This window comes from Thalassophryne amazonica, chromosome 4 (genome assembly GCF_902500255.1).
Source record: "Thalassophryne amazonica chromosome 4, fThaAma1.1, whole genome shotgun sequence".
NCBI lineage: Eukaryota > Metazoa > Chordata > Actinopteri > Batrachoidiformes > Batrachoididae > Thalassophryne > Thalassophryne amazonica.
Window position 1 is genome coordinate 50523034 of NC_047106.1, and position 15638 is coordinate 50538671.

A 15638-nucleotide genomic window follows, 5' to 3' on the forward strand; every position below is an offset into this window, starting at 1 on the left:
AACATTCAGTGGCCTGATTGTTTTTTTCAAGTGTAATGTCTATGTGTAATGTGTGCCAATTTTGATGCTTGTTTCCAGAAATTAATTATTCTTACATTTATCTGCTCCACTATAAGGCTGTGAATACTCATGTCCATGTGATTTCTTAGTTTTTATATTTTTAATAACTTTGCAAAAATCTAAAAAAAACAACTTTTCACATTGTCATTATGGGGTATTGTGTATAGAATTTTAAGGGGGAAAAGATTTCATACATTTGAACAAGACTATAACATAAGAAAATATGGAAAAAGTAAAGTGCTGTGAATACTTTCTGGATGCACTGGAAAGGACTTAATTTGAGAAGAAAGTTTTAGGATTACAACAAATACATTTGTGCCTAGATAATTTTATTAATGGGTTTTAATTCTAGATGGAGCCCCAAAATGGCCATCGAATGACTGCTTTCCCAAGAACTGCTGCAAAATTGCATCATAGAAAAATTTATAATAAATGAGCATCATATTTTGGTGGTTGTTTTGGGCACCATCTTGGATATGTGGCTTCAGGCCATTCTCATTGTGCTTTGTCTTTGTCTAATGCCCTGGTTTCCAACCTAGGGTCCGTGTCTGCCCAGAGGTGGATGTATGATTTTGTCTGCTCTGAGGCGGGCAGATCTCGCTTCAGGTGGGAGGGGGTGACTTACTTGGTGGTGTGTGCCCCATACTGGTGGGGGGTTCAGTGACATCCCCTCACCCTCACTTGGAAAATTTTAAAAATCTTTTTAAATTAAAAAAAAGAGTTGATTTTAAAATCCTTTAAATTGCATTCTAACTGGGAAGCTAAATACTGATTCTCTAGTCATTGTTTTAAATACACAATTATTTTTTTAAAACACTGGAAATCTAGTAATTCTGCATACAGCAGTGTTAATCAATCAGCCTTTGTTTATGCAAGATCTTTCCCATATTTAATATTTTATCACACTTTTGGTCAGTAAATTGTGTGTGTGTGTGTGTGTGTGTGTGTGTGTGTGTGTGTGTGTGTGTGTGTGTGTGTGTGTGTGTGTGTGTGTGTGTGTGTGTGTGTGTGGGTGTGTGTGCGTGCATGTGGGTGCTTGCAACCTCCTCAACCCCCCAGATCCGCCACTGTGAGGTTGCCAAAACTATACATAGAAGTGCACAGGCTACATAAAGTCATAATAACAGACTTACTGGACAATTAAGGCTATTTAGGAAGATCCAAGTAGGTTGAGACAAGCAGGGTGGTGGCCAAGTGGTTATGTGCGCTTGTTTCCATTATGGAAAGTTCTCAGTTCAAGGCCACCACCATGGCCCACTGTGGCTCAGCCCATTCTCCGTGTAATGAGGAGTTGGGTCAGGAAGTCAAATCAACATGCAGAATCAGATCCACCTCCAATCTGCTGCTGTGAAACAAGGAAGAAGCTGCAGGGACTTAGTTGCAAGTCGATTGATTCTGGTCAAATGGACTTGTTTTTTCCTCCCAAAAGATTTACTTTGTTCTTTTATCTTGTGACCGGAGAGCCTGTCACAAGATGTCTTGTTCTATTTTTGGTTTTTAGTGAAATTTCTGTTTCATATTTTCTTGTGGAAAAATGTGTTCATCTAATACTTTACATGTTCTTTTTCCATTGAAATAACGCGTAGCCTACCCGGGTCAAACTGGCCAACTTGTTGTGTGGGCCGCCAGAAGAGGAGGTACTGCTGGCCCACCACCAGAGGGCGCCCTGCCTGAAGTGCGGGCTTCAGGCACGAGAGGGCGCTGCCGCCATGGACACAGCCGGGGGTGACAGCTGTCGCTCATTACCTCTTGACAGCTGTCACCCATCTACTCAACATCATCTCACTCCATAAAGACCAGACGTCATCTCCACCTCGTTGCCGAGATATCATACTTCATTGGAGGTAATATCCTCAGCCGTTTTGTAATTGCAATATTTGTATATTGTGAGTGTTTGCAGGAGTACCAGTTCCTCCGTCGGTGGAAGCTGTGAGAGCGCTGAAGGCACTCTTTTCCCCTGAGGACTCTACAGAACTCTGCAAGTTATTGAGTGAGAGGTGGAGGTGGCATTCCCACCGTTGTTGTTACGGGGTGTACACACACCCACACTTGACTGTCTTTGTTCTTCGCCAGCAGTACCAGATCCGACAGTCGGGGACGGTGATCACCTGGGAATTCGGGACTTGGCGGCTCCAGTATTCACCAGGTTCTGGGGCGGCGGAAATCGTGTGGTTCCGGCTCTTCTTAGGACAGACGTGTTCTATCCTCGAGCCTGCCCACACGTCACCTTTGTGTATTGACTGTTATGATATTCTGAGATTGTCTGTATGTTCGTTGTGCACATTCACAACATTAAATTGTTATATTTTGGCTCATCTATTGACCATTCATTTGCGCCCCCTGTTGTGGGTCCGTGTCACTACACTTTCCCAACACAACTGATGCTCCAGCAGTTAAGGCAGGACAGAGTTTGAATATCAACACTGATCCATCAATAATCCTGTATCCTGAAAGCAACTGAAGGGAAAAGAAAGTGTATACTGGAGGTGGAACATGTTCTGATCCGCCATTTGGTTTGACATACAATGCCACACAAGCACAGCAGTGCATGAAATAGTGCATGAGCGACCTCTGTAACAATTCTTGAATGTGGCAGTGAATAGCTACTGCTACAGTGTGCAGATTCACTTAAGGCATTGCAGTCTGCAGCAACAGATGATAACACCTGACAAAACTGGAATGCAACCATGAACGCTGTCATTTGTGTTGTTTTGTGCGTCTGTCTGTAGAAGGACTGCCTTCACAGTTCAGTTTCCACTAGTGATAGTCAACATTATAATGCAGTTTGGGTTTTAGCCTCTGTTCAGATTTTGGAGCATGTGCTGGGGCTGCGCTTCACTGCATCCACCAGACCTGCCTGTGTCCTGGATGGCAACTATACAGACAAAGTGACTCACTCCCCACAGATGCTCATGTTAAAATGCCCAACTTTACAGTAGAAATACATATGTTTACCAAGAAATTATTTTGGTTTCTACAGCTCGTTTCCCAGTTCATGAAAACTGCACAGCGTGTGAGGTTTTATATAAAGTTTAAATTTGATCAATCCTTTAAGTTATGCATAATTAGGGTCATGGTTGATTTGAATTACATCCATCTGTGGGTGATAGCCATCTAGGTGGCCAGATGCTAGCAGGTTGCTAGCTTGTTTCTGAACATTTTTGTACAAATATCTGAAAAAATAATGCTTTTGTGTAGTTGATTATACTCACAGACCATCTAAGAAGTGGGTGCTCCAGTATTTTCACCTAGAGAAATGTTATTATTTAATTTGTATGTTAGCACCATAATCACTAATTAGCAGATATTAAAAGCAAGGTAACATTAGTTACACGGATAGCACCATGGTTACTGAGGCATATGCAAGACAGTTGATTCAGTCTTCAAAAATATGCATTAGTCAACACCTTTACCCAGGTTAACTAGGTTGTTAGCCTTAGCTAGCTTGGTAACATCAAGATAAATGGATAAGTGTCCTGGCTTCATTTGTCCATCTTTCCAGTCTTGCACATGCGCCACCCTTTTACCCATTTATGGGTTGGCCAAGCGGTAGGCAGAGTCAGACTCAAGATGCCCAAGAAGGCAACATCGAGAGCCACTTGAGCTTCAAACTTTCTCTTTAGAAAACATCACAGCGCGTTTGTCCATTATTTTACAGTTTGTGTTGTACCACATGAACTCAAAGAAAAAGTGAAAACGTCATGGTGTTAATTCAACGATCACACAACAGACCAATTGTGGGAGAGGGAGGATTCACAAGCAAAAATAAAAAAAAAAATAAAAAAAATAGAAATAACTTGAATCTCCAGGAGTGGTGCCTGGAAAATTTGACTTTTTTTAAGTACACTGTGGACTTAACAACACAGCAGCATGTGTTCACCACACTGAACACATGATATGTTACGGTGCCTTGGTGTGTTATTTTAGGTCCCAGTTATCCCATTGCGGTTTCCTTCAGTCTGCCACTCTTCCACTTGTCTACATTAATCAAAGTGCAACACTTCTCTCTGTCAGCATTCTCTTTTTCTATCATTTCATTAGTTTCTCTTACAAGGCATGCATGCTGATATCTGGTCAGTCAAGAAATATGATTTGAAAACAACAGAGATTTCAGAAATACATCTGTCCTTGGAGTTACTGTTCTTCATTTAAACTTGATCATTTAAGAAACACCGCTTAGTGTAATCATGCTTTTGGAAATGGCTCGCAGGCTGTTATTACCCGAGGGTGTGCAACAGATTTGAAAGAAATCAACGGCTCTCCACAGATGTGTTTCTCGGAAACACTTATTGAAGTTGCACTAAACAGTTGCATCATTGTGCATTTTGAAAGCAATCTTAATAATAATAATTATGATAATAATAATAATAGTAATAATAATAAATCAGTTGCACAGCCTCTTTACTTTTCAAAATAAAGCTCCCATCATCAGCATCCATTTCGTTTCCCGCCTTGAAAATGTCACTTATCACTTCCATCAACTGTAAAAACATTTTTTTAAGTAATTGGAAGAAAGAGATAATTTATACATTTGAGAAAAAAACAGCAAGATGATACCCAAATAAACCCACCAGCAAAGATAATAACTATATTTGGATACATTATATTCTATGGCTAAATAATGCATAATCTATGTAATTTTTGAATAATAATTAAATATATCAAGAATGGCACCATCTCTTAAAAAACAACAACAACAATAATATATATAAATAAAAATAAGAAAAGAAAAAAAATCTGATCTTTTGGTAGTATATTCTATAAAATTGTTAAAATTTGTAATAAAGCGTTCTGTTCCACTCTTTGTCATACCCTTTTTGCGCTTCCTCCTCTCCATCTTTCAGCACAGCAGAATGCTGTCAGGATGGAGGTTTGGTTTGTGCTTCAGGAGACGTTCCCGTGCTGTTTGTCCATTTGTTCGCCTGTTCATTAGTTCCTCTCCAGCGTTTACATAGCAGGAGAGCAGCAAGGATCATTACTGTCATCTGAAGTCCCGTGGGTCTATATAGCTGCCAACCATGGAGCACAAAGCAGGAACGAGGGGAGGGGAAAAAAAATAATACATGTTTATGGCGCTCGCCATGTTTGTGTTAAAATAACCTTTTGCCAAGAGATAACACATAAACATCATTACTCTTCTTCTCGGGGTTTTGGCTCGTGAAGATGTTCCAGTAGAGGCGACGCTGACAGTGATCAGAGGCAGCTCTGCAACAAGGAGAGCAAACAAAACAATAACGTTCCCTCTCGCACTCCTCAGACGCGATGGCTCCCATCTTCTTGCACAAACTTCCCTTCACTCTCTACAGTCCGTCAAGGTTTTGACACTTTTTCCGCTCCTCGTTTATTTACAATCCTTGTTCTGTTGTCGATCACATCCTCCCTGGTTTCACAGAGGGTGACACAGTCCAGAAAAGCAGAACCATGGGAATCGTCAAACACTGCCATCACCTTTCAAAGTCCTCACAACTGTTAAAGAACAAAAAAATAACCTCCGTCCTTCCTTCTCACTTCCTCTTCAGAGTTGTTCATCAGATTTAAAGGACTGACAGCAACGGTGAAGATAGTTAGCATTTAAAAAAGTAGAAAATGGCCTTTGGAATACGTCACCATGTGATAGAAATGTGTGAATCGTTTGCAAAATGTTACTGTGTGTCCTCTTTTATCCTTCTTAAGTTTCTTCTTACACAGCTCACTTGGTTGGTCTAAAAAGCCAAACATTTGGTCATTTTACATTCTGTTTCATTTCAGCAACACAGATGAGGTCATCAGTTTTGACCCTCGTGCCCATCTTCATTAAATTACGCTCACATTATATTTATTCTCTCTGTTGCACATTCGTCCTGCAGTACAAGTATTTCCATTCACCATCACACGTACGCTGATTCACTGGACTGCGTGCGGCCCAGGTTTGGCGGCTGGGACAGGTGCGCCATGTCCTTTTTTCTGATCTCACAAATGGACTTCCTGCGTGCCTGGACGCCCCTGATCGCTGCCTTGATTTTACGCCAGCCCAGATGGTTGAGCTCGGCCAGGTTGAGCACCACGCAGATGCCGCTCACTGCGAACATGAACACGAGGAAAACAGTTTTTTCTGTGGGTCGAGACACATAACATTCCACTTCTTTCAGACACGGGTAGCGATCACACTCAAAGATCCGAGGTACACTAAAGCCATACAGGAAGTACTGGCCTGCCAAGAAGCCAATCTCCAGTGCATTTCGGAACACTACCTGAATGATGTAAAAGCGCGAGATCCCTTCTTGCCGACGAACTTTGGAGCTCTTCCCATGGGTGAGGCCCCTTGGGGCATTGGGTATTTCCTTTACCTCAAGGCAATCAGGTTCTTCCTTCCCTCCTTCTCCATCACCACCGTGCTGAACAAGAATACCGTTGATGTTGCGCAGCTTTCGAGCCCCATCCCTTGCTCCGTAATCCCGCTCCATTATGGGGTAGAGAAAGGAGTATCGCCGGTCTCGCTGTTTGGCCGACTGGTGGACTGAGTAGGTGATGAAGCAGAGACTTGGTGTGCAGACCAGGATTATTTGGAAGACCCAGTAGCGAATGTGGGAAATGGGGAAGGCTTTGTCATAGCAGGCCTGGTTGCAGCCTGGCTGCAGAGTGTTACAGATGAACATGGTCTGCTCATCCTCGTATACCGTCTCCCCCACGATGGCCACAATCAGGATTCGGAATATTACCACCACTGTCAGCAGAATCCTAAAGGAGACACACAGACATTCACAGTCACATGTAAAAGAACAGCAAGAATGACGAAAACTCGAAGACATAGAGGAAAGAATGAAGATTTTTTCGTCACAGCCTTAAGTTTTGTATAATTGCCGTATAGTTGCCGCATCAAATTCTGTGAATTTCAGCATGTGAATGCGTCAAAAATCTCAAGACAACAAAACTACTGGTTGCAATAGAACTCGTCTTTATATCACCACAAGTAAAAGATTGTCGAGGGCATATAGGAACCACCTTGTACATACGTCTATCCACGCATGAAGTTACATCAAGACCGCTTCACACAGTACGCATGGGTATTATAGGTTGTAATATTTATTGCTGATTCTGCATTGTGCTATTCTATATTCATGGACAAGATAAGACCCAGACAACATCTAAGGACTACCACCTGGAGAACGATATTCCCAAGACATCGATCCATCATGAGTCTGCATTGCTCCTCTGAAACTGGGTTAATGTTGATCTAATGTGAACACTGTCACAGTGCAAATATAAAACTTCAGTTTTTCTGAATTTCTTTACATAGAATATTGTACACGTCAAGCAGCATCAGAAAAGCTTATTGACAACAAAAAATTCATTGTTTTGTCATTGAACACAACTGAAAACAGATTAAACCTTCAATAAAGACTTTCATAAAAGTCAAGAAATGTTTCTATGTCGATAATTAAAAAATGTAGCATGACTCTAAAATATTTTGCCCAAAAGTCAACTGTCCTCCGTATGTACCACAAATGACAACATCTAGAACCCAAATATATATATATATATATATATATATATACGTGGTCTATTAGAAAAAAAACTACCTTTTTATTTTTTTTTTTAAACTTTATGGATCTGAGTCACGTGAGGTTGCATCAGCCAACCTTGATCCTTAGTGCGCATGCATGAGTTTTGTCCCGCCTGTCGCCTGTGAGCAGCCTTTGTGTGGGGAGTGGTCCTGTGCGCTCGGCGGATTTTTCTTGCAAGGAAAATGGCGGAACGATTGGAGCAGCGCTACTGCATCAAATTTTGCCAGAAACTTGGCGACAGCCAAGTGGAAACCATTCGAAAGATAAAGACGGCTTTCGGGGATGAAGCTATGGGCACCACACAGATTAAGGAGTGGTACAACCAGTTTAAAGACGGACGCGTAACGGTGGAGGGCGCGCTGCGCTCCGGCCAACCATCGACGTGCCGAAATGACGAGATCATTTCCAAAGTGAACACTGTGGTGATGCGGGACTGTCGAGTGACCATCCAAGAAATTGCGGACGAAGTGGACATCAGTACTTTTTCGGCACATTCCATTGTTACAGAAGATTTGGGCATGAAGCGAGTGGCTGCGAAGTTCGTGCCGAGGTTTCTGACGGCGGAGCAAAAGCACCTCCGTGTGGAAGTCTCACAGGACATGCTGGACTCCATTCACACTGATCCCAGCTTTATGGACACTATTATCACCGGCGATGAGTCCTGGGTGTACGAGTACGAGCCGGAAACGAAATTCCAGTCGTCACAGTGGAAGCATTCCACGTCGCCACGACCGAAGAAGGCGCGCCAAGTGCGCAGCAACGTGAAGGTAATGTTGACTGGTTTTTTTTTACTCCTGCGGTGTGGTACACCACGAGTACGCACCACAGGGTCAAACAGTAACGAAGGAGTATTACATGGATGTCCTCCGTCGCCTCCGTGAAGCTGTACGGCGCAAGAGACCGGAGTTGTGGGCCACAGGAAATTGGCGCCTCCACCACGACAACGCGCCAGCTCATTCCTCCAACTTGATTCGGACTTATTTGTCTAAAAACCAAACTCCTGTGGTTCCACAGGCTCCATACTCTCCTGACATGGCCCCTTGCGACTTCTGGCTGTTCCCAAAAATTAAAAGACCATTAAAAGGAACGCGTTTTGAGACGAGGGAGGACATCATGGCTGCAATGACGGCGGAGCTGCGCGCCATCCCGAAAGAGGCGTTTTTGGAATGCTTCCAACAGTGGCGACACCGCTGGGAGAAGTGTGTGGAGTCCCAAGGAGTGTACTTCGAGGGTGATTAGGTTTCCAACCCTCCAGGTAAGCCAGTTTTTTTCCCCGGCCAAAGGTCGGATACTTTTCTAATAGACCTCATATATATATATATATATATATATATGTATATGTATGTCATTTATCTGAATGAATGAATTTATTCATCTGGCACACAGATGAGCAACAATAGAGACAATAACAAAATATAAAAAGAACAATGTGGAGAATCCATGTGGCCGAAAGGGTGAAGGCAGAAGCAAGGCTTATAAGGACCCTCCCTTTATAGCATTAAAAATAAAGAATATATACATATGTAAATATATACTCATGACAACTATACAAAAAATAAATAAATAAAAAGAAAGTGCATGAACAATTTAACTTAATCACTGAAATTTCAAAACACAACCAAACAAGTAATAGTGAACAATGACAAAAATGGTAAACCTAATCCTTCACACTATAATGGGTAAATATGTTCTTTTTGTAAAGCCTTTTAAAACCAACCAATGTATCAAGTATTTTAATATTATCAGGACAATTATTCCAACACCCCTGATGGAAACACAATGATTTTTAACAGTACTACGGCTCTTCAATTTCTCAGATAATAAAGTTACTCTCAAACTGTAGCTGGAATCCCTCATTTTAAATAGATCCTGGACATGTAGAGGCAAAAGCTTATTTTTGACTTCATACATAATCTGTATTGTAATATAATCAACATCATTTTAAAATTTGCAGACAAGCAAATAACAGATTTGTTGGCTCTCGATATGGCTTATTACTGATCATTCTTACGAGGTCTGTCAATAAAGTATAGGTCCTTTTTATTTTTTTCAAAAACTATATGGATTTCATTCATATGTTTTTACGTCAGACATGCTTGAACCCTCGTGCGCATGCGTGAGTTTTTCCACGCTTGTCGGTGACGTCATTCGCCTGTGAGCACTCCTTGTGGGAGGAGTCGTCCAGCCCCTCGTCGGAATTCCTTTGTCTGAGAAGTTGCTGAGAGACTGGCGCTTTGTTTGATCAAAATTTTTTCTAAACCTGTGAGACACATCGAAGTGGACACGGTTCGAAAATTAAGCTGGTTTTCAGTGAAAATTTTAACGGCTGATGAGAGATTTTGAGGTGATACTGTCGCTTTAAGGACTTCCCACGGAGCGAGACGTCGTGTAGCGCTCTCAGGCGCCGTCGTCGGCCTGTTTCAAGCTGAAAACCTTCACGTTTCAGGCTCTATTGATCCAGGACGTCGTGAGAGAACAGAGAAGTTTCAGAAGAAGTCGGTTTCAGCATTTTATCTGGATATTCCACTGTTAAAGGAGATTTTTTTAATGAAAGACGTGCGGACGGATTGCAGCGTCGGCTCGCAGCCACCGCGACGCTCCGCCACAGGAAAAACACCTCTGTTGGAAGCCTTAAGGACAAGTTGGAACATGTCCAGCTGTTAAACAATTTCTCATATACTCACTCCACTGAAAGCCATCAAAAGCCACCTGGATTTTACAAATGGTTATCAACACGGAGGTGTTTTTCCTGTGCTGCCGCACCGTGTCGGCTGCGTCCCGAAAGATGCGCGGACCCGTCCGCACGTCTTTCATTAAAAAAATCTCCTTTAACAGTGGAATGTCCGGATAAAATGCTGAAACCGACTTCTTCTGAAACTTCTCTGTTCTCTCACAACGTCCTGGATCAATAGAGCCTGAAATGTGGAGGTTTTCAGCTTGAAACAGGCTGACGACGGCACCTGAGAGCGCTGCGCGACGTCTCGCACCGTGGGAAGTCCTTAAAGCGACAGTATCACCTCAAAATCTCTCATCAGCCGTTAAACTTTTCACTGAAAACCAGCTTAATTTTTCGAACCGTGTCCACTTCGATGTGTCTCACAGGTTTAGAAAAAATTTTGATTAAACAAAGCGCCAGTCTCTCAGCAACTTCTCAGACAAAGGAATTCCGACGAGGGGCTGGACGACTCCTCCCACAAGGAGTGCTCACAGGCGAATGACGTCACCGACAGGAGTGGAAAAACTCACGCATGCGCACGAGGGTTCAAGCATGTCTGACGTAAAAACATATGAATGAAATCCATATAGTTTTTGAAAAAAATAAAAAGGACCTATACTTTATTGACAGCCCTCGTATAGCTTTCTTTTGCAACAGAAAAACTGGTTTAGTATTAGTTCTATATATATTTTCCCACACCTTGACACAATATGTCATATATGGAACAAGTAATGCATAGTATAAAGTGGTTAATGCATGCTGGGAGAGGAAGTCCTGGGCTTTATGCAGAATTGCAATGGCTTTTGACATTTTAGATTTAACATAGTTAATATGTGTTTTCCAGCTTAATCTATCGTGAATATAAACACCAAGAAATTTGTGATCCTATGATCTTCTTGCTGTGAGGCCATAGTGCTAACCACTAACCCACCGTGCTCTGCTATTTTAAACATTTTTTACAAAATGGATAACCTAAAAATACCTTTGTTTTTGTTTGTTTCTGCTTAACTGACTGTTCCTAAAATGTATATATAACTCAACATAGGGGTCAACCGCACGTTTGTCTGTTTTATTTATTTATTTATTTAACAACTTCTTCCTTGGTCAACAGGTTTTTAGGTTGTGGCACTAGAGTGTGTTCTTAAAGGTGGATGATGTCACATTTCAACCTGATGCCTTTAACTCTTTCATCAGTTTGTTCATGATTCTTAGAGTTGTGCTGGACCACTCAAAGAAAAATTGGTTCATACTTGGCTGTCAATGTGGACCACATTTATGAACAGTGTAAACTCTGTATGCTCCAAGGATTATGACACTGTGTCGATATCTTACTGTTTACTCATATGTGCATGTGTGTGTTTCTGTACACACGTGCATATATTTACTTCTGTCACTCTGGTATTGTGAGTTCTCTGCCCGCTAAGCTCCTTATTGGAGTCATTACAAGGGCAAAAGCTTTTCTTTCATTCTTTTATTTGCGCCTGCTTCCTTCACTGTTATTCCACATTCCAGCTGGTCACAGGTGAGCGGACTGACAAGAAGTTTGTTATTTTTCATTTTGGAGGTCGTCAGTGTTGACCTAATGTTTTGATGAGCAGAACACGTGAACCACACACACTGACAGACTCGGCAAAGGTTTAACTCTGACCTTCGACGCCACATCTGTACCACACAAGACTGGCAAAGCTGCTGTGTGATTGGTAGATTACACTTCACACAGCCCAAAGCCATTTAATGATTATTTGGCAACATCTTAGGCACTTCGGCATTGCTCCACTGTCAACTTACATATAGCTTCACTTGTAGTTGTTGACATAAGCTCATATATATATATATATATATATATATATATATATATATATATATATATATATATATATATATACACACAGTGGGAAAAATAAGTATTTGATCCACTGTCAATTTTGCAGGTTTTTCCACCAACGAAGAATGGAGAGTTCTGTATTTTTTTTATCGTAGGTTTACTTCAACTGTGAGAGACAAACTCTTTAAATAATCCAGAAAATCACATTGTATGATTTTTAAATAATTAATTTGCATTTTATTGCATGAAATAAGTATTTGATCCCCTAGAAAAACAGACCTTAACAATTGGTACAGAAACATTTGTCTGCCATTACAGAGGTCAGACGTTTTCTGTAGTTCTTGACCAAGTTTTCACACACTGCAACGGGGATTTTGGTCCACTCCTCCATACAGATCTTCTCCAGATATTTCAGGTTTGGAGGTTCAGCTCCCTCCAAAGATTTTTTATTGAGTTCAGGTCTGGAGACTGGCCAGGCCACTCCAGGAACTTGAAATGCTTCTTACAGAGCCCCTCCTTAGTTGCCCTGGCTGTGTGTTTGGGGTCATTGTCATGCTGGAAGACCCAGCCATGACCCATCTTCAATGCTCTTACTGAGGGAAGGAGGTTGTTTGCCAAAATCTCACAATACATGACCCCATCCATCCTCCCTTCAATACCGTGCAGTTGTTCTGTCCCCTTTGCAGAAGAGCACCCCCAGAGTATGATGTTTCCACCCCCATGCTTCACGGTTGGGATGGTTTTCTTGGGGTTGTTTTCATCCTCTAAACATGGTAAGTGGAGTTGATTCCAAAAAGCTCTATTTTGGTCTCATCTGACCACATGACCTTCTCCCATGCCTCCTCTGGATCATCCAGATGGGCACTGGTGAACTTCAAACTGGCCTGGACATGTGCTGGTTTGAGCAGGGGGACCTCGCTGCCCTGCAGGATTTTAAACCATGACAGCATCATGTGTTACTAATGTAATCTTTGTGAGTGTGGTCCCAACTCTCTTTAAGTCATTGACCAGGTCCTCCTGTGTAGTTCTGAGCTTTCTCAGAATCATCCTTACCCCACAAAGTGAGATCTTGCATGGAATCCCAGACCGAGGGAGATTGACAGTCATCTTGTGTTTCTTCCATTTTCTAATAAATAAACATAACAGTTGTCTTCTACCAAGCTGCTTGCCTGTTTTCCTGTAGTCCATACCAGCCTTGTGCAGGTCTACAGTTTTGTCCCTGGTGTCCTTAGACAGCTCTTTGGTCTTGGCTATGGTGGACAGGTTGGAGTGTTGGGTGTGTGAACAGGTGTCTTTTACTTGTATACAGGTAACAAGTTCAAACAGCTGCAGTTAATACAGGTAAAGAATGCAGAATAAGAGGGCTTCTTAAAGAAAAATTAATAGGTCTGTGAGAGCCAGAATTCTTGCTGGTTGGTAGGGGATCAAACACTTATTTCATGCAATAAAATGCAAATTAATTATTTAAAAATTATATAATGTGATTTTCTGAATTTTTTTAGATTCTGTCTCTCACAGTTGAAGTGAACCTGTTGTATGTTGGGGGGTTTGGCTGGATGTTTTTGTGTTGTTTTCTTTTCTTTGCTCTCCAGGTGGTATGCAAACTGGTTTTTGTCTGTGGAGAAGGTGCTGGCAGAAGAGTCCTTCACCCTCATCAGCATTATTAGCTGCACCTGTGGAGGTTGTTCATGTGCAGGCCTATTGACTCGCAGCACCTGTAGATGATGCTCACGTGCAAACTTAAAGACTTTCAGCTGAAGCAGATAATGAGATGGCGTTCTGCATTTAAGCCATGAGTGGTTCAAGCAGAATTGCCGGGAACTCGACCTTGTGACGTTCGTTTGTGAGACACTGAGGGCTGCGCCAGGGTTTGACACATCGTGCCTGTGAAGGAGGACGGGTGAGGGACACATGCTGTCAGCACACATCAGAGGTGATTATTGTCTGAATGATCGTTAATAGTAATTTGGCATTCTGTTACGCAGTATATTTGAACATTGATGAGAATTGTGCAGTTTGCTTCTCACTGCCGTGGCGTACGGACTGATGATCCTCCACCTGTTGTGAGAAGCTGCTCATTTACATAAAGCTTAAATTCAGACCTGAATGTGTTGCTGATAGTGTGTGCCTCTGAAGGATATTTGTTGTAGCTCTGTTGACTTACCTCACCTTTTTCCATCATTCACAGAGTCAGTTTGTCGTGTCCACCTGGGGGGTGTTTGGCGGTGAATCTGAGTCCAAAAGTGCCGAGGCTTCGATCCTTTTGGGCGCTGGAGAGCGCGCCGTCCTTCACTCCGCCAGACAAATCACATATTTATGTTGTACACTAATTATTGCACTGGAGGGGAAATAAAACCGTTTTGTTTGTGGAACCGCTTTCTGGTTATTTAGCGCTGGGTTCGGTCAGACGTTGGTCCGCTCCTCAACCTGCGTCTGCACATAACAGAACCTACGATAAAAATTACAGACCTCTCCATTCTTTGTTGGTGGAAAAACCTGCAAAATCGACAGTGGATCAAATACTTATTCCCCCCACTGTATATTTAATCCACAATGTCACAAATATGGGAAAAGTGAAGCCTTGTGCACACATTGTATAGGCACATTCATTCATCAATCAATTCAATTTTTTTTTTATATAGCGCCAAATCACAACAAACAGTTGCCCCAAAGCGCCTTATATTGTAAGGCAAGGCCATACAATAATTATGTAAAACCCCAACGGTCAAAACGACCCCCTGTGAGCAAGCACTTGGCTACAGTGGGAAGGAAAAACTCCCTTTTAACAGGAAGAAACCTCCAGCAGAACCAGGCTCAGGGAGGGGCAGTCTTCTGCTGGGACTGGTTGGGGCTGAGGGAGAGAACCAGGAAAAAGACATGCTGTGGAGGGGAGCAGAGATCGATCACTAATGATTAAATGCAGAGTGGTGCATACAGAGCAAAAGAGAAAGAAACAGTGCATCGTCGGAACCCCCCAGCAGTCTACGTCTATAGCAGCATAACTAAGGGATGGTTCAGGGTCACCTGATCCAGCCCTAACTATAAGCTTTAGCAAAAAGTAAAGTTTTAAGCCTAATCTTAAAAGTAGAGAGGGTGTCTGTCTCCCTGATCTGAATTGGTAGCTGGTTCCACAGGAGAGGAGCCTGAAAGCTGAAGGCTCTGCCTCCCACTCTACTCTTACAAACCCTAGGAACTACAAGTAAGCCTGCAGTCTGAGAGCGAAGCGCTCTATTGGGGTGATATGGGACTACGAGGTCCCTAAGATAAGATGGGACCTGATTATTCAAAACCTTATAAGTAAGAAGAAGAATTTTAAATTCTATTCTAGAGTTAACAGGAAGCCAATGAAGAGAGGCCAATATGGGTGAAATATGCTCTCTCCTTCTAGTCCCCGTTAGTACTCTAGCTGCAGCATTTTGAATTAACTGAAGGCTTTTCAGGGAACTTTTAGGACAACCTGATAATAATGAATTACAATAGTCCAGCCTAGAGG

At 42.2% G+C, this 15638-nt stretch overlaps 1 protein-coding gene across 1 annotated transcript in view; it reads right to left on the reverse strand.

Annotated features, from left to right (window-relative positions):
- Window positions 1-5717: 5717 nt before the first annotated feature.
- LOC117508194 (gap junction delta-2 protein) overlaps window positions 5718-15638 on the reverse strand; it is a 119023-nt gene continuing 109102 nt past the window's right edge. The window contains exon 2 of the mRNA XM_034167862.1: window positions 5718-6777. Coding sequence (XP_034023753.1) covers window positions 5928-6777 — 850 coding nt within the window. The 3' untranslated portion in view covers window positions 5718-5927. The remainder of the gene's footprint in view (window positions 6778-15638) is intronic.